General features: G+C 32.5%; 1 protein-coding gene and 1 pseudogene across 1 annotated transcript; both read right to left on the reverse strand.

Moving 5' to 3' along the window:
* Positions 1–2,172: 2,172 nt before the first annotated feature.
* LOC132625720 (alcohol acyl transferase 1 allele GSc-like) lies at positions 2,173–2,736 on the reverse strand. Its single transcript, XM_060340308.1, has one exon. The coding sequence runs from the start codon at positions 2,734–2,736 to the stop codon at positions 2,173–2,175; it is 564 nt and encodes a 187-aa protein (XP_060196291.1).
* A 10,681-nt stretch (positions 2,737–13,417) lies between these two features.
* LOC132625714 (cytochrome P450 71D10-like) lies at positions 13,418–15,132 on the reverse strand (annotated as a pseudogene).
* Positions 15,133–20,804: the final 5,672 nt, after the last annotated feature.

Below are 20,804 nucleotides of genomic sequence, written 5' to 3' on the forward strand. Positions count from 1 at the left end.
AATAATGGGGTTATGGTCGTTGTAAGTAAGGCCATCTATAAACTCACTTGCAAACATGCCCCGTAGAGTGGTTTTCAACTTTGTTTTGCCCAAAGACTCTTCTCAAGTTTTGATTGGGTTTCAAACACCATTTATACACTACTAAAATTGGGTTCATTATAACCCCATCTTATAATAAAAATCTTAACCCGAATGCACGAGGTGTTACACTACCTCACGCTCCCGCTTTTTAAAACACTGTGTCCAACATCCTAAAGTAGAGTATACTTTTGAAGAAAAAAAAAAGTCTAGCTCTATTTCAATGTGGTATACTTTTGGTAAAGTCAAAATTTGCGAATTTGGTATACTTTTGGTAAAGTCAAAATTTGCGAAAACTTTGAGCATTTCTGTCTTTTTCTTTATAACAGTAGAACTTTTTTCAGTAGCATATCCCAAACATATAGATTTGTGTTGGAACTGCTTCTGGTTTGCAAAATTACTCTCGTGTATAGAATCACTCAGTTCTATCAACTTCTGAGAAGAGATACTCCCTCCGGACCATAAGTCTCACTTTAGATAAGGAAGCCAAATAAGTCTCACTTTTTGATAGACCCTCGCTCAATTGCTATTGTTTTCCTCACACCAATGTGCAAATTGCAATCAAATAGTTTTTCCAATACCAAGAACTTTCAATACAAATAAAACTAATTATTTCAGAACTATAGTAAAATACACATCAATTTCAAAAGACAACAACGACAATAAACCGGTCAGGACTGTCTCAACAAGATTGGAGGCTTAAAGCCTAATTTCAGAAAGAGCCCCTAATATTTATTTTATTTTTAAAAAGGAAAGATCGTGATATATATTTTTGCTTAAAGTCTACTTTACTAGCTTTTTTAGATGCGAAGTCATTAATTACTATTTTATAATCGTCAAGAACAAAGCAAAGCTGTTTAACATTTTTTTCAAATCAATCTATTCTAAAAAAAAAATCAACTGACAATACAACTAATAAATCACGTGACAAAAAAATAATTACATAAAAATTTAAAATTGTGTGCTCCACTCCATCTGTCTCAATTTATGTGACACAATTTGAATTTCGAGAGTCAAACTTTCTTATTTCTATCGTGAATTCAGACATACAATTTTTAAGTTTTTTGAAAAATAATTTACTAGTTAGAAACTACATAAAAATACTATAAGTCACAATAAATTTTTAAACAAATTAGCCATAAAACTTAATAAAAAATGGTTCCCAAAGCCATTGCCTTAGCGGCTTTGGCCTTGAGCCGGGCCTGAACCCGGTATAATTCCACAAGTGGGGTCTGGGGAGGATAGAGTGAACGCAACCTTATTCCTACCTTGTGAGGGTATGGAGACTGTTTTTGATAGACCCTCGGCGCTAAATGACAATTTCAAAAAACAAAAAAACAATTTGGCAATCCAAGCACCACCTAAATCTTTGGCACTTTCCTAGACCTTTGACGACATTTGAGGTCAACTTGTACATTGCATCTTGGAATCTTTTCATTGCTTCTGGAGGTAAGCTTATTGTTGTCAGGATGCCCTTCTGCCCGTTGTTACTTTTACAAGGCACATAGTAGGTAATAAAAGAAGGGTAAAGGTGCAAATATATTTCTCAACTTTGCGATTTAGAGCAGATATATTCCTCGTTATAAAAGTGGTGTAAATATACCTCTGTCGTTATAAATGCTGCAAATATACCCTTTTTGCTGACGGATTTTTTTTTTTTAAATCATTTAGTTTATTTCTTAATTAAAAAAATACCTCATGGCTTTAAGTAGACATATTTTTCTAAGGGATAATGCCACATGATAACTTTTTTTTTGGTGGGTCGGGTCTGGTTCGTTTAAAAAAATGGGTAGATTTTTTTTTTTTAAGCCACGGAGATATTTTTATAAACGAACAAGAACCGATCCACCAAAATTTTTTTTACCATGTGGCGTTAGAAAAATATGTCTACTAAAAAAAATGGGTAGACCTTTTTTTTAAGGCCACATGGCATTTTTTTTTAATTAAGAAATAAGTTAAATGATTTTTTTTAAAAAAAAAAAAACCCATTAGCGAAAATGATATACTTGCACTATTAATTTGTGTAAGGGCAGAGGTATATTTGCACCATTTTGTAACGGCAAGGACACTTTTTTAACGAAGGGTATATCTGATCTAAATCACAAAGTTGAGGGGTATATTTACACCTTTGCCCATAAAAGAATGAGCGTTAGCAACCCCACCATACTTGGGTTCTCCCCATCCAAAATCTTTATCAAAACCTACATTAAAAATGTTTGACATAACAAACTTCCAAGCTTGTATAAAATTAGGCCTCCCCTTAATCACATTAAGATCCGCCGGAGATCTAAAATACTCCTCGTTAACTTTATTCTTGGCTTTCTTGATTAATTCAAGAGCATACGTCAATGGATATGTGCTAATATGTCCGGCTTTCGATACTGCTCCTGGAATAGCAAATGCATTACCGTAATATCCAAGTGGTATTTTCAAATTTATAAGTCTCCAACGCGCTGTTACAATTGGTCCCATACACACAATTTCTTCAGAATTTAGATCGACTGCAATTGTTCGATTTTTCCACAAAAATGAGGTTAATAACTCAAATCTTCCGCTTGAATGATGGGTTGGTGAAACTTGATCGCGAATAGCTTCTATATCTTCTCTGCACCAAAGAAGAATGAGCGTTGGATCAACTCGTTTTCCATTCTGAACCATGCATCATTTGATTCAATTTCTTCATCATACTCGTGATGCTTGCACGTTATGCGTGGTGGCGTCCTCGCGCTTAGGAAATCCCTTTGCCAAACTGGTAGAATGGAAGGAGTAGAAGCTTTGGATTTCACTAAATCACTCACTGCATTTAAAAATAAAGCTAAGCCAAAAGCATCAACCATGGTATGATTTAACTCTTGCTGCTACGTTAAATCGTAAAACGGGTAACCTGTTCGAATAACACATATTCTTAATTATTAAAAGAGGATAAAACTGATAAACAAGGAATAATTAAGAGAACTTTGCTATGCTAAGGAACTTTGCTATACTCCATCTGGTTCAAAAAGAGTGTCTACTGAGTCATTTGCACACCTCTTAAGAAAAAATTAAGTCTTAGAAAAAAATTGGTGATTTGACTAAACTATGTACCCCTGATTACAGGTATTGCGATTTGATCACTTAACACTTAATAAGGATAAATATGAAAAAATAAAATTAATTCTTTCTTGATTTGAAAAGTAGACACTCTTTTTGAAAAGAAAAAAAGGCTCAGTGGATACTCTTTTTGAACTGGAGGGAGTACTAACGTGAGAGTATTTGGCAAAGAAGCCACTTCCTTAGTTTAAGTTGCAACATGGCCACTCCTTTTCTTTTCCCTTTATCTTTTCATTTTAGGGTAAAGGGTAGTGGTTCCGAGGTCACTTTATAATTTTAAAAACTTTGTAGTTCACAACTTATACACTTAAGTCCCCTTTCACTTATATTAAAATATACAAAAGTCCCTTTCTCTCTCCTCAGTTCTTCCCAACTCTCGCTATAAAAAATTGAAGTGCACATTGGAATTCTCCCTCTCCCCCAGTCTTGGTAACGTTCTTGTCGTCTATTCCAGGTATCTTCTTTAATTTAGCAACTCCTCCAGAGCATTTAGAGCTCCATTTTGCCATGAAAGTTGTTATTATTTGACGAACTCGATAGAACCCTAGTGTTCATGAAGTTGAAATTTCTTTTTCAAAATTTTGGAAGTTTCGCCTGTTTTTTGCTAGAAATATGTGTTATTTCTACTTGTTTCGATCTTTGTTTTTCTGTTTTTGCAAACATATCATGGTCTATTAATAGACTTTTGGTTGATTATTCTTATTTTTTTGTCGGGGCTGATCAACGTCACTATATTGTTTGTATATAGATTATAAAATGGCTAGATGTAGAGGAAGAGGAGGGCACATAATTCTAACCCGTTCTAGGGCCACATCTGACGATAGAAAAAGAAAAGGTAAAGAAGTTAGCCGAGAAGGTAAAAAAAAAACTGTACAACCTGAAAATGACGCGTACTTAGAGAAGAATAATGATGAGTATAGTGTCGAGGAAGGTGAAAGAGATGATCCCCATGTTTCTGAGGGGTCTGGTGGTGATGAAAATGATAATCCCTTGTCCTTGCCATATTGTGCAAAGATAATTGACGTCGATAAGTATGGTCTGATCAATTGGCTGGATGATTACAACTCGTTTCCAGCAAAAGTTTCGGTTAGGATTAGGCTGACATTGCTTGATGATTTAAAAAAAAAACCCTAAAAGATCATAAACTTAGGAAAATGTTCAGGCATTCCTGTTTTGGTCAGTTTAGAAAAATATTAGAACACTTCAATAGATTCAATGGAATGTTGGTGCATTCTATGGTTCTTCGTCATGTGGTTGAGAAGAAAAAGCGTGAGATGTGGTTCTTGGTGAATGACAAGCCTGTGTGTTTTGGCTTGAATGAGTTTGCTTTGATCACTGGTCTAAACTGTGCATCATATCCTAGCCCAACTAGAGAGGAAAGGGTACTTAAGAAAAGGGAAGGATTCTGTGCAAAAGTTTGTCGCAATAAAAAGATTTCTGCAGAAAAGCTATTGGCGGTGGTAAGAGGGCCTAGGTCGACCAAAGAGGAAAAGCTGAAATGTTGGCTTGTGTGGTTTGTGCACACAATATTGCTTGCCAAAGATGTGTCAAAAGCATGATGTGCAGAATAAGAAAACAACTTACTGGAAACACGAATCATGTATGCCAGAAACGGTATCCGGCCCCTTGCGGGACCCGGGGGAACGTGGCGCCACCCTGCCTTTGGCGCCACACACATCATACTCCAGAAGGTTTGCTCCGTAATCTCCGTCACACATCATAATATCACATCATAAGATCAGAATATACTATACACATATATGGTTCGGCGAACCATGAACACATCATAACACCGTAACACATCATACTCCGGAATACATATATGGCACCCGGCCCTCAAGCGAGGGACCCGGCGAACCATGCGCACGACATATACCGGCCCGGGACTCCGCGAAAGAGATCATGACATATGCACGAGTAGAGTAGTGAGAAACTAAATGCACATAAATCAAGACTCGATAGATAAGTATACTTACCGACCCCTAAAGGCTCAGAAACAAGTTCCGGGTCAATCCGACTTAGTATAAGAAAGTTATGAGCGTTTGAAGTACAGAACGTTCTATAAGCGTTTCAGAAGCTATTTTTGGGAAATCAAAGCCATAATCATGTCAAGTATCTTTCGGATATCGTTATGGATATCCGAAATAGAACTTTTGGAACCACATGCACATATCAAAATATATCAAAGACTCGATGGAATAATCGAACGTGCTAGCATTTGAAAAATCAAAACTTTAGTCATATCAATTATCTTTCGAATGCCCTTTGGAAACACATCAACAAACTTCGGACATCATAGATATGCATCAAAACCATATGAAACAACTTATGGAAGTCAAGAATATTAGCCTTCCTAGTGGCTCTAAGAATAGGAAATTTCTTTGAAATCATACATATACGTCATTAGCTCGTTTCGTAAAGATCATGCCAAAAGAAAGAAAGGGTAAGCCTTACATACCTGCTCCACGTCCTATTGGCTACGTTTATTCGTCCAAGCTCGTTAGTCTACATTCAAGGAGATTTACATAATCATCAGACATATTGTCACACACTTGTCTTAATCTTTCAAGTAAATTCACTTATAATCTGCCGAAATTTCGGCATCATTTCCCCTGTAAATACACCATCCCCGAGAATCTAACTCGGCCAAATCAACAATCAACAATCCGAGAATTCAACTCGGCCAAATTATTAACAACATTACCAACAATCGTACTAACAACTTCAACAATCAATCCCAAAACATATTCTAACATCAACAATTCTTGTCACACAATTCACGGCATTTCATTTATCCAATTTAATCACATATATTCAAGCTAACACCAATGATCCCACATTCAAGTATTAATCCGAAATCTTTCTAATATGATTCAAGAATGCTTCTAACAATTCACATGATATTCCAACAACCCAATCAACATTTTTACTTTACCCGAAACCTTCCAAATGCGACACAACAACCACAATACATTCTCTTCTTCCAAATTCATGGACTATACCAACAATTCACACACTAACAACATTATTTTCCATAAGTGCAAGAACACTATATTCAATTCACATTAACTTCTAAAATAATTTTCCAACAATTACAACTTGAACTAGAATTATTAAACTTCCATTTCTCATCATAGATTCCATTACAACAACAACCAAAATACTAGATAAAATTAGCTCATCATCCCTACACACTACAACACATATACACGGCCACACACACTACACATACACGGCCACCACACAACTTCCATATTTTCACAAATTTCATTTCTACATACTACAACATACCTAAACCATTCATAACATATAAAAGAAGATTAATTCTTACCTTTTTCCCTTGATTTCCCTTTTGTCTAGAATTGTGAACTTGCAACAAAGAGAGGTTTTCTTGCTCCAACAATTATACCACGTTAAAGAGGACCTTTGAATTAGTAGGAATACTAGAAAAAAAATATTTTTTTGATGGGGATTTTTGGACCTCAAAATTCGGCCACCATGGCCGAATGGTCTTCAATTTTTGTTCTTCAAGGTTCTCAAACTTTCTAAGTGTTAAAGATGAAGAATGTGACTAATTAGTCATCTAAGGTCCTCATATATAAGTCATCCATGTGTCCATGGCCCACACATGGCTTGGATCAATTAAAATTAGCCAAGCCATGGGTGAGAGCCCACCTATGCCACACGACCAACATGGCCTTTTATTTCATGATTTATCAACTTTCTAAAATTAACTTTTAACCCCAAATTTTTCTAATATTCCATGCCCATAAATTCATAAGCAACTTATGCCTTTCTCAATAATTCCATACCAATAATATTCATAAACAACTTGTGTATTAGACAAGATCAAAATATAGTCTTGCTCTTAACTTCTCACAATTATCCTGGATTGTCCGAACGTACAAAATACAGGTTATAACAGGAACAACTTCACCAATGGGTTCTCACCAAGACTAAAAGCAAGTCTCAGATCACCCAAGTGATGAATACAGAGTTTATCCATGAGATATGGAATGAGATAAACAATAGAATTTTTGAGAAAGTTGAGAGTATAGAAAGTATTATCGCAAAAAAAAAAAACATGTATTTGTTGTGTAAGATCTTCCCTAGCTGGGAAAAGTTTGCTAGATAGGTGTCAGTTTTGAGATGAGTGTCATCGGAAGGTTGATGAGTCGTGAAATTACGCGATATTCGATGCTAATTCCTTAAGTTTTTGTGACTCTTTAAGCACTTTTGTTGTTACTTTTTGTGTGTTTTATGTTGTTTTGTAGGAAAAGATGCCCGGAGAGCATAACGGAGCAAAATAGATCAAAATGAACCAAAATGGAACAAAATAGAGCAAAACAAGCCAAAATAGAAGAAGCGTGACCTGCGAGTCGCAGGTCACACATGCGAGCCGCATGTTCTGCAACAAGTTTGACTTTTTAACTTGGTTTTATATGATTTAGAAGTGATCGGAAGAAACCAAATGAAAATAAAGTCAAAAAGAGGCCAAATTGGACAGATTTGCAAAACTGTCAAAACTGGACAGTTTTGCAAAACGGGACAGAACTGCAAAAAACGGGCAGAATTGCAAAAACTGAAAGTTGGGGCATATTTTGTCAATTTTTGGACTTGGAAAAATCTGGGCATAAAAGAGAAGCTTAGGGCAACATATCATTTTTATCTTTGGCAGTTTTTCATCAAGTTTGGAGACTAGTTTTTACACCACACTTTGGGGTTAAAGATTTGAAGATTTGGTTGAGTATTTCTTAAACCTTTAATTCATTTCTTCAATTCCTTGCTTTGTATTGTATATCTAAGTGTGTAGCTTTCTATCCCATAACTTGAATCTCGTTTATGAAAGTATTCTTGATTAAAGTTTGGTTTGAAACTCTTGTAATGCTTATGTATTGAATGATTTTTATTGCTATTGAAGTGGGTCTTTGTTGATTTAATTAATCTCGTTCTTGAATGTTTCCAAAGGGATTAGCTAATCCTAGGACTCACCCATTTACTTAGATTGAGCTTGGAAAAGGAAATCTAGGTTGGGAAAGATTAATTAACAAGAATTTGGGTCATTAAACTCATCTAATAACTTGAGCTCGGAAGAGGATAGTTACTTGAGGTTAAATTGATTGTGCCTAATATCACACTCTAAGGCTTGGAAAAACTTAGAGTGAAATTCATTGATTTGGTTGGAAGACTTTCAATGAGATTTTAGAAATCATTATCTATTAACATAAACCCGCTCTTAGTTGTAAAATCGTGAAATACATTGGATCGTTACTTGAGTGTAATCTCCTATTATCCAAACTTGTGGCCATTGATCATTTTACTCGCTTTCTAGGTTAGTTTACATTTCCGCATTAGTTATAATCTTTCTCAAAAACCTAAATATTATCCATCGTTTGGCTTTAGCGTAGTTGGTGAAAGTTCCTTACTTTCTTAATCGCCTAGCATATTGTTCCCTGTGGGATCGACCCCGACTCATAGTTGGGTAAATATATTGCATACGACCGTGTACACTTTCTCTTTGAGGAGTGTATTTTGGACGTTATCAAAGGTAAGACTTCTGTTTTGAGAGGACTAGCTATTTGAGTATGTACTAGCTTGAATTGTAATTATTTCCTTTGGTGGTTAATGAAATTCCGATAATTACCAAAAAAAGAAATTGAATTTTTTTGGTATGAAGTTAGAAAGTATGGACATCAATTCCAAAGCTGGGATTTCGAAAGATTAACTTTAGACAAAATTCTAAAATTTGGGACTGTCAAGGCAAACTTTGGATAAGCATATCTCGAAAAAGTCTGAAATTAGCATAATTCAGGTAGAACTCAAAAACACATATAACTCGAGAGTAAATATCTTTCTCATTCTTTTTAGTCTAGTGAAAGGTTAAACATACTTGGAGAATCAGATCTACAGTCTTGTATCATTCACATTGTTGAAGCTAAGACATTTGTTTTAATTTCTTGAATAATTCTAAAAAGTTTGTGAGTAGCGTCTGACATCGATTGTCTATGGAGATGGATCCAATTAAAGAGGAGAGGCTAAGAGCAGCTACTATTTCTATATCAGGAAACTACAGGATTAATATTATCCCAAATTAATCTATGATCACTAGACATATTCCATCTTTTCATTGATCTTTTGGCAAGATTGGATGAAATCATGAAAAATATAGTCACAGGGAGAGTTTGTATGTTATTTTCAAAATTAGATGTAATTCATATTAAAATTTGTGAAAACTCAATATGAGCGACAGTTTGAGAACAAAACAATGTCATGCGAATTGTAAGGAAATAGGGAAATGGGTCCAACCTGATTTCCCTAATCGGAAAAATTAAAAGAGAAAAAACAGGGGACTCGGTCTAATTTTGTTCTAAAAAATTGTCACTGATGGATTATGGCAGGTGACCTATTATTATAAAGATTATTTACACCATTGTATTAAATTGAATTACATTAACAGGTAAATCTTCATAGCAAATCAATCAATCAATCAATACATACTATAAAGGGAAAATGGTCAAAAATACCCATTTTTTAAACCCGCTCCATGATTTAAACCCGACTCAACTAAATAATAACCCATAAGATCCCCTTATTCCCCCAATTCCCTCAAACTTCAAACCTACGTATTGGGGGAATAAGGGGATCTTATGGGTTATAATTTAGTTGGACGGGTTTAAATGATGGAGCCGGTTTAAAATTTTATAATTTCGGATTATTTTGGGGGATAATTTCCATCAAGACAGGGGTATATTTGAAAACTATAAGGATGAGAGGGATATATTTGACCCAAAATAAGTTAAGAGGATATTTTTAGCCTTTTTTCAAAAGTAGAGGGGTATTTTTGACCCTTTTCCCTATTATAAAACTAGGGTGACACCTCTCTATGGCCTCTATTTCTATTTATCTTTTATCTTTTTTTTTTTTTTTTTTTTTTGCTTTTGTCTCATTTTTTAAATGATTTATGTACTACGTTAAAAAAAAAAATTACTCCTTTAAATGTCTTAATTGTCTATGCTAAATGTGTTACATTTATAAAAGAAACGCTTAGGTCATGCTAAATTACTTCAACATTGTATTTTTATCTCTTCTCTATAGCCAACAATTACATTTTTCTTTTATCTCTTTTTCGTATTTCTTTTGCATTTCTCTCCTTCAATTTACTGAACACAATGAAGTCAGATCCGTTTGCTAAGCCCAAATAGCCAATGGTCTGAAAAGTAATTGTGATCCATTTTCTAAAACCCCACGTAGCTATAGCAATTAAATATCATTTGCAGTATTCTTTCCTCTCTTTCATCTATTTATTGTTTTTCTCCTTTATTTGCTTTAAAATATTCACCTCCATAACTCATATCTAATTACCTAATTAATTTCTACTCTTAACTCTTAATCATATCCATAACTTTCATGGTTTCATATTCATAACCCCCAAACAATTAATTTAAAAATTTAAGATACCTTATGATGTTCCTTCATTTTTATCAATATAAATTCATCTCTTTTATTTCATGAGACTCCTACCCTAGGTTATCATTTACATTTCATATTTGAAGTAGTAATACTTTTATATCATTACAGTAGTATTGGATTCATGCTTTAGCTTGACTCAATGAAAAAGGCTCTTGAATGTTGATTAGTTGTGGGAGGAAGACGTGTCGAAAAGGGCTCGAAAAATTATGCATTGATTCTATATTTCCTTTTCCACTTATTTGTTATGATTAAAGTTCTAAGAAGGATGTGGTTGTTGTGTTTTTTTTTTCTCTATTTTTTTTTTCCGTGTTTTCTTTCTATGAGACATCTTTAAGTTTGGTTACCTATAAATTTCTGATTGTCACAAGTCTATATTTTCGTTTGGTCTCAAAAAGAACACTATGTGCATAAGTGGTAGAAATATGTAGACGGAGTCTCGCTGCTCAATCTAATTTTCTTTCTTTAATTTGACTTTTTTTTAAATATAAATTGCACATATGCTGTGAGATTTATATTTTTAAAGTATATTCGAAGTTATTAGCCTCAGTATATAATTGCTGAGGTTTGGCTTGCCAAGGCCAAACTTCAGTTGCGTAAACCAAAACTTTGTTTGCAGGAGCAACATGTCAAGGCTAAGAAAAAATATATATCATGCGAGTTTTTGTAACTTCAGATAAGTTTGTCGAAAGCCATATTCAAAGTGGCTAAAGATACAAAATCTTAGCCTCAATATATAATTGTTGAGGTTTGGCTACCAAAACTTTATTTGCAGAAGCAACATGTCAAGGTTAAGGAAAAATATATATCATACCAGTTTTTATAACTTCAAATAAATTTGTCGAAAGTTATATTTAAAGTGGCTAAACATACAAAATTTTATAAACTATGACCGTGGCTTAAATAAGAGTTCCAAAATTGATTATATGTGCACTTACCTGAATCCATTCGTTGAATTATTCATTCAAAATATGTAGAGCACTAAGGACTGAAAATGGGATGAATACAAAGAGAGCGTTCTATAGGATGTACTGATTTCTTCTAAGTCATTTTCTTATTGTTAATTTTTTTTTCCTTTGTTTAATGTTTATATTTTTTAAATAATATTCAAATATTAGAGGAAGATTAGTTCGTGAATTCAATGAGATCTTTAGACTTTCATGTTTGTAATTTTTTAGTATTTAATATTAGTACTCAAATATTAGAATTTATTTTCATAAATTTGATTTTTTAATAACCGCTCGAAGCGCGATCAAGTTTACTAGTATAAAGCTAGACATAAATAAGATGATGTAACACCTCTTTATGACCTCTATTCCTATTTATTTTTTTTCTCAATTTTTTGACATATTTTCCTTCTTTCCTTTCATTGATCACTCAATTTATATAGCTAAAAATATTTATTCCTCCCTTTTAAAAGTAACCGACTAGATCAGACGTGCCCTTTTCTTTCCTCAACATGGCTAGCTGGACATGTTTTAACATATTAATTATAATTTCAGTTACTAATTTTATGTCATGAGTTATATACTTCCCAATTAAACATTCAACATCATTATATACTTTGACAAACTATATGTATCGGAGTAGTGACTATGCATCAAAGCTAAGGTTTTTGGGATTTTGTAATCTCTTTTCTTTTATGGGTGATGCAATTTGTCCTTATGTCTAATGTCCCTTAGTATCCACATATAATCTTGGATGATTTAGTTTGGCTCCACGGGGAAGACAAATAATGAATCAATTGCTTTTCATGATTTGGAAAATCACTATTTCGATGGCAATTTGAAATTCCAAGAGTAAGTTTCTTGACTATATATAACATCCTTTATTAATTGATTGATATAAAGTTTTTTAGCTTCTGATGTCTTCAGGCGAAGTATTTGCGAAAGTAGAAGCAAGAGAAGGAAGCCAACATTTACATTGATGTTGCTTAGAAAATATGCATATAGCTTTTAATAGTTATGTGAATCAATTTTTGATAAGCCTAGGATAGACGTAAGAATGTAAAATTAATTTGTAGTTTTCATTATTCATTTTAATTTATACAGAGGTTGTTTATTGATATATCGAATTGCAATCCTCAAGTTCTTCATTTTCTTTTAACTGATTAAAGTTCTCAAACTTTCCAGATTATCATAAATCATCATTATTGTCATATTGGGATCGAGTCCTTCGAGCTTATTACTTGAATGCAGCAAGTTGGCTAGACTAAAAATAATTTGGTCAAGTTGTTTTCTTTTACTATCCATTTTTTCTCGAAAGAGAATTTATGTTCTTCTCTAGACCCTGATTCATTGTTTATTATTTTCGTCATTTATCAAGGGATAAATCTTTGGTGCATATAAAATGTGTCAAACATTTAGGCTCCTAAATGTAAGTTATTTAGCTTTTAAACTATGACACTGCTGCTTAGTGAAGTTCAGATGCAATTTTTTGGGTTTTATGTTCTATCCTTTAAGTCAATTAATATACAAGATATACATGTTTACAATATTATTTTTGTTTGCATATTCATAATTTCTTTCTTTTTCAACTAAATTTTAAAAAGGGATTAAATAGTTGTAAAATTTTCAGATTTCTTTACACCACACAAAGTGCGGGTAAATTTACTAGTATGATATGATAACTTGCAAATAAGGACAATAATAACCTGTTATAGTCGGTTAAAGTGAATTGATAGTATTAAAATTGTTTAAACAATCAATGCATATAACTTAAATCCATAATGTATCTCTATCTTCAATATGATAATTTAGAAAACAAAGTAACAACATGCAGTAATAAGTTAAATTGTCTCGATAATGTAAAAATTATTTACACCCATCTCTAAACAGTTATAGGTTTAGAGGCAATAGGAATGGCATACAAATCAAGTTTTCCTGTGACAGACAAACCAAAGGTCTCAGTCATATCCAAGTCTTGATGGCTCATCCCAATGGGAAGCTTCCAATCAAAATGGTAAAGAAGAAATGCTAAAGGTAGCTCAAGAGTTGCTAAACCAAATGACACGCCCCGGCATAATCTTCTTCCTGCACCAAATCGAATGGTCTCAGTCATATCCAAGTCTTGATGGCTCATCCCAATGGGAAGATTCCAATCAAAACGGTAAAGAAGAAATGCTAAAGGTAGCTCAAGAGTTGCTAAACCAAATGACACGCCCCGGCATAATCTTCTTCCTGCACCAAATCGAATGTACTCGAAATTATTTCCACTAAAATTAATTGAACTATCAAGAAATCTCTCCAGTTTAAAGCACTCTGGTTCCTCCCAATATCTGGGATCTCTTCCAATAGCGCAAGCATTCACAAACACTTGTGTTTGTGCTGGTATTTCATAGCCATTGATTTCACATTTTTCTCTGCTTATTCTTGGATGTAAGAAAGGGAGTGGTAGATGTAACCTTAGTGTCTCTTTGATAACTGATTTTAAGTACGTTAAGTTATCAAAGTATGTTTCATCCACATAGCCTTTTTCATTGAACACCCCTCTGACCTCTTCTTGGGCTTTCTCTACGATACTTGGGTTCTTTAGTAATTCTGCCATTGCCCAGTCAATGATTGTAGCTGTTGTTTCACTTCCAGCACCAAACATGTCCTAACAAGTAGCAACACATACAAAAGTAAGAAATTGCTCAAATTATATTAAATTTAACTTCTATACACCGATGCTATAAAACATTTTTAACACTATCAAGATCATCTAAAAGATAACTATAGGTAATTAATTGTCTACAGTTAGTAGAATGAGTTTAGGTTTAATATATCGTCAGTGTAAACAAATTGTTTACACTATCAAGTCATCCAAATGATATCTACAGGTAAGTAAGATATGTTACCTGGTACAACAGGTAAAGATGGCCTGATGATGTAAAAATTGTTTACACTGACGGCGGATATTACTTAAAATCTAATGGAATCAATAACTTTGAGAAAAAAGCTGACAACTTGATATAACATGTTAAATCACACTACAGTACAAAAAATCTTTAACTTACCAGGACAACTGCTTTAATATTGTCATGAATTATTTGATTTTTCTTCCTTCTGAAATCTTAAAAGGACATCCAATAAGTTCTGATCATTTGAGGCAACGACACCATTGCTTGCTGCTGCAATATGTTCAAGTATAAAATCCTCAAGTATTTTGTCTGCTTTTTGATGCAAACTTTGAAGTTTCTCCTGTATTCCACTAATTCCATGAAGCAACTTAAACGAAGGAAGAAAATTTAGCTACATTAAATCCTGCTGCCAATTTCCCACCTTCATCAATAAGTGAAATAAACATTTCTTGATCTTTAAATCTTTTACCAAACGCTGCTCTAGCAACAAGACTAGACAAAGTTGAATGCAACTTTTTTGTCAAATTAACAGGGGATCGAATTCCAGCTTGTATGTCTAACCATTTTATAAGCCCCGAAAACTCTTCTTCTCTAAGCGATAGAAAGGACTGAACATTTTTGGCACTTAGAAAATTCACTACACAAGTTTTCTTCATCTCGGAGTTGAAGGTGCATTAAGGGTCCATATTTTTTGCCTAATTGGGTCATGACCCGGTGGTTAACAGGCCGCCGGCTGCTAATTGGTGCATGTTTCCGTTCGTAGCTTCCATGGCCCAGCAGGGAGCCTAATTGGAGCTATAGATTTTTTGGTGTTGTATCTAATAATAGTAATTCCTAGTTTGATAAATACAAGAACAAGTAATGCAAAAGCAAATAGAATTTGGAAGGACTGAGAAAATTGATTAGTCTCCATTTGTAAAGAAGAGGATGATCGAAAGTTTAGCTTGGATTAATGGTTTTTCTTGAAAGTTTAGTGCCACATTAGCTTTCGTAGATGAATGACAGGACATCTATATCTTATCTTAGAGTATATATATAAAAGCAGGACAAAGCCCGTTGACGTGGTATTCTCTAAAGCAAATATTAGTATTTATCTTTTTTAATAGGATTTTGCATTTTTTCAATTTTAAAACAATAAAAACAGTGTTCCATCTGGAAAAAAACCACACTAAACGCTGTTTTCCCCTTCCAAACATTGTGGATCAGTGCCACCTCCTTTAAAGTCTCTTAATTGCGCCTGCCCTTCGTAAACACACTAACAGTCATGACTTTTCAAATTCTGTTAATTACTCTTACCACTATCTATCTAACTTTCCCCCCATCTATTCCCAAAAATAAGTAACGGGTACAACTACTAAGCCAATATTCATGAAACGATGCCCAAAACGTTTCAAATTTATGTAGAACAAATAGCACCGTATGAAACTAGGGAGTTGCTAAATTGCCACACCAATTTGACCAAAATTTGGCCACACTTATGTAAAAATCATCATAACCTCTATTATACAATTTTAAATTAAGATAAACCTTGAGAAGAAAAGATAGAAATGACATTAAGTAAGCATAAATTATTAAATTTGACCTAAATAATCATATGAATTTATCCCATTTGGGCCATTGTGGCCAAAATAGTGTGGCCAAAAGACCTTTTTCATGAAACTAAAGTATTAAAACACCATACATCTTAGTCAAACTCCATAATACATTCGCTCTTCTAACTGCTCCATTGCATAAATACGGCAATATGTATGTATATGGATAAAGCTCATCCACAATTGGAGGCTTGGCGATTCTACCAGTGATAAAAATTTCAACAGTGGGAAAAGAGACGAGAAATGAAATTGAATTTAGTCTCTGTTTTTGAGTTTCAAATAACGAAGTGGTTGACGGCAGTGGTGCGTACACAATTTTTTTGTAAACGATGTCGATATTTGATGAAGTTAACAAATATATCACTTCCGTAGTTATAACTGTATCTTGGTCCCTTGGTTTATTCTTATTTTGGACGTAATGGCTGGCAAAATCTTCTATCAAGTGAGTTCATCATTTGCTAATAAATATATTTGTAATGCACATTGTTTACGACGAAGTCGTTTCTAACGTGCACAACTGCACCAGGTTGATGTTTTCTATCTTATTATCGTCATCTTTTCATTTCTTGAAAGAAATAAAATACTGAAAATTTCCGCATAAATTTGGTGCATCTTCACGCATCCAATATATTTAGGTAATAAATTTCAAATAAAAAAAATTATCCAGTGAGATTAAGAAAGAAGAGTCAAATTGATCAATTTCATGAATTTCCCCTTTCGTTATTATATAAGAATTATCTTTTAAGTTCTCAAAAAAAATAAAAAATGAAGCAGTCATGGTTACAAAAAGATGAAAGTTAAAAATCCGAGTTTTGTATTATCAAGTACGTAAACCTGCAATTTCACGTTGTAGTCACTCATATTTCATTTTCATGTTTTATATAAAAATATAATTTGCTAACTAATTAACCATTTTCTGGAGTTGTAAATTAAATATACCTTTCATAATAATAGTTTTCCCCCAACGTAGTCCCCCTATTTTTATAGTACGTTATATTTGTCATTGACAACTTATATAAAACTATTAACATTTCGTAAGGTTATATTTTTCATTATCCACTTATTCATTTTCGTATTCTAAAAATTTAACTATTAAATTTCTAGATATTTAAAACTGTAATTAAATTAGCTTTATAAATACATTTATTTTTAATACATTAGGGAATGCACTGGCTTACTTGCTAAGTGTGAACCATTTTACATAATTATTTGAATGACATATCTTCTCCTTTATTCATTATCCTTAGCCACTTCTATTCATTCGTCCATGGAATGAGAGGTCTGATAGTTAAATATAACTTCGGTCTTCTTTATAGGAATTAAGGAAATTTTATTATTTGTAGCTTTCAAATATTACGAAGTTGAACTTTGGTACTTTTGCTTAGAATTCTTGAGATGCAATATGCACAAAAATCGCCAAAGAGCTATTATAGAGTATACAACAGATCACACATGGATTCTAATTAAGTTTATATTGCGTTTTCGGGATTACTCTTTAGCAATTTTTGTTGTATATGCACTATCTCAGAAATTATGAGTTTACATATTGTATTGTTCTTCAAGTTAGGTTGATATATTTGATTGTTCATCAATTTATATCAAGAGAAAAAAGAAAGTGTTACTGTCCACTTCATGTTATAGACCTCTTTTTAATAAAAAATAGTAATAAATTAATTAACAATACACTTTAATTTTCTTTATAAACCGCGCAAAGCGCGGGCAAATTATCTAATCTATATATAATATAAAGCTAGGTATAGACAAGCTTTTATATAAAATTTCAGTTATAAAATCAATTCTCACCCTTTACAATAAAGGACTTTTTTTTAAATGAAAAAAATCTTTCAGTTACAACTTTATGCATGGATTAGTTAATTATAGAAGTTGAAAGAATTTCTGCATCAATTAGGAATTTGATAGGTTTCTTCATCATTAAATTATGAACACCATTATATAAACAGATATACAATATGAATTCACCATTTGCCTTGGTAAAAGAATCTATGCATGTGGATATGCACAAATAGGTAAAATACAAAGAGTGAGGTCAGGGACCAAGGCCATTTTCTACTTTCAAAGCATCAATATTACTTTTATCTTGTGTTCCTATTAAATCAACCAACACACTATATTATATGAATAACTCTTCCTTCATTCTTCAAGACACCAAACAACAGTCATATAGACATAACAAAAGGAGATCCCAAGCTTCTGTCAAGCGTTTAAAAACTCATTGATAAGTAGGGTGAAGCAAGAAGAAGAAAGGAAGTAGGAATTAGAAGTACCTTTGCAAAAGTTTTGGCCTGCAGCTACAACCAATTTGATGCATTTTCCAATATACACTCATGTATGAATGTAATTATTTTTCCTTCTGTCATGTCTGCCTCTGTTTTTTTTTTTTCTTTTCTTCCTTTGAGGCACTTTGAATTTATAGGAGAAAATAGTAGTGTTTTAGGGGAAAACTGATTTTTCGGGAATTTGCATAAAATTAGCAGATAATGACATACTTATGGGGAAACAAAAGGAAAAGGAAAATGAAAACAAACAAAGGGGAATAAGGGGGAAAAAAAAAAAAAAAGGAAAGATCCTATACAATATGATTGAAAATAGAGTTTAATTAGCAAATAATGATTCATTTAGTTCGTTCCATATATAGTGTTAGTTTATTCCATATATAGTCTCTTTAAATTTATAGAGAATATTGATGTGTTGTTCTAATGGTAGGGAATATTATTTAAGGGAAAATTAAAAAAAAACTGAGATATTCTTAAAATGTAATGAGGAGAATAAAGGGGGGGGGGGGGGGGGGGGGGGGGGAGTTGTCTTCTGATTTAAGAGGAAGTTTTGGGTAAGAAATTAGGAAGATGCCAACGGTATTGATTGAAATGGAAAAGAGACGTATAAAGAAAAAAATGAGAAAAGTATCATTTCCTTTTGGATTTCTATTTTACTACGTTTAGGTCATTCTATTTTTTTTTTTGGGTTGCTTAGGATTATATATATACAAAATTCATATAGAAGCTATACTCTCATTTCCTTTTGGATTTCTATTTTACTACGTTTAGATCATTCTATTTTTTTTTTTTTTGGTTGCTTAGGATTATATATATACAAAATTCATATAGAAGTATTAGTATAGACTGAAATTCCTAAAAATCATCTTCGCAAAACTGTGTACTATGTATTACTCTATTATAAAGCAAAGAATTGTAAATGAAAATATTTATGTTTGCACTTTTGGATGCATATATGTGAAAATTATCACTTATCTATCCGATAAAATTACGAAAGAATTTATTTTGTTGATATTATTTAGTAAATTCATTGATGCTTTACGCAACCACGCAAAGCGAGGTTAAAATTACTGTCGTAATCGGAAAAATTTATATTTGTAATTTTGGATGCATATATGTGAAAAATTATCATTTATATCTCGAATAAATTTATGAAAGAATATATTTTTTTGATATTATTTCGTAAACTCACTGATGCTTGCACGACCGTGCGAAGCGCGGTTAAATTTACTAGTTACTTTACTACTATATATAAGGGAGGATTTCAAATTTTTGTTGCTACACATGGCTTTATTTTGTTTTTTTTCCTTGCATATTAATCATTTTTTGAACTCATTCTTTATCATTCTTTATCTTAAGTCAATTTTTGTGTGGGCCTATATAATTGGTGTATATTGAATTGTAGTACAATAACATTGTGAATCTTTTCTTGTTCTTTATTAATAATTTTTATTTATACCCAATTTCCCATAATTTAGATAAGAGAACTTTTACATAACCCAAAAATCATATTAAGTAGGTACTATTTAATTAAGGTAATTTAGTGAAATGCTTCTTACTTTCTAGCGTAATTTAAAAACATCATATCATATGAACTGAAAGGATTATTAAATTACCCTTTACATTATTTGTTATTATACATATTAGCAAATTTTAGGGAATTATGAAGCCACATTATCGTTTTGAACTGGAGCATTTATTAGATCTTACTAATTACTCTTGCCCCCGTGTTAATTTATGTGACATTTTTCAGCTTCCCATTATCAAATTATGAAGCTAAATTGAATTAGATCAATCTAATATTTTAAATTAAAATACAAAAAGTACCATAAACTCCAATTTTAACTTTGAGCTTAGAATTAATATTTTGAAGCACAAACTATATACCAAGAACTAAATTGATTCTTGGGGTTCATTTAGTAAAACTATTTTTTCCCCTTAATTTCATCTTAAACTAAGATTAAATCACCACATTTAGCTAGCATCAACTACTGTTACATGTAATATTATGAGTGAAATTAAAACTTAATAAATACCAAAAGATCTACTTCTATCTATAAATACAAAAATTATATGCTCACAGATTCATAAAAATGTCAATATTTTTCAATTAATGATTTTCACCGAGTTGTAATTACTTTACATAATTTGATAATTTTTCCGCCAAACTTGCTTTCTCATTATAAATAATTTTTGTTTTAAAATTATCTAATAAGTTGACTGAAAACATTAATAATAATGAACTTATGACAATACATATTTAACGTGCCACTGAATTGTTAATTATGCGGTAAGAAAATAGGTAATAGATTATACTTTTTTAATTAAAATATTATTACATTTATATGTTGAGTTTGGGCCCGGGCTTAACACGGATCTCAGGTAACTATTTATAATTTATAAACAACAAAAGTCTCCGAATTTTTAACTTACAAGCTGTCT

The sequence above is a fragment of the Lycium barbarum genome, unplaced genomic scaffold (assembly GCF_019175385.1).
Source record: "Lycium barbarum isolate Lr01 unplaced genomic scaffold, ASM1917538v2 unchr_scaffold_46, whole genome shotgun sequence".
Lineage (NCBI taxonomy): Eukaryota > Viridiplantae > Streptophyta > Magnoliopsida > Solanales > Solanaceae > Lycium > Lycium barbarum.

Coding starts and splice junctions, on each gene's coding strand:
- LOC132625720 (XM_060340308.1), bottom strand. CDS start 2,736: ATGGTTCAGAATGGAAAACGAGTTGATCCAACGCTCATTCTTCTTTGG.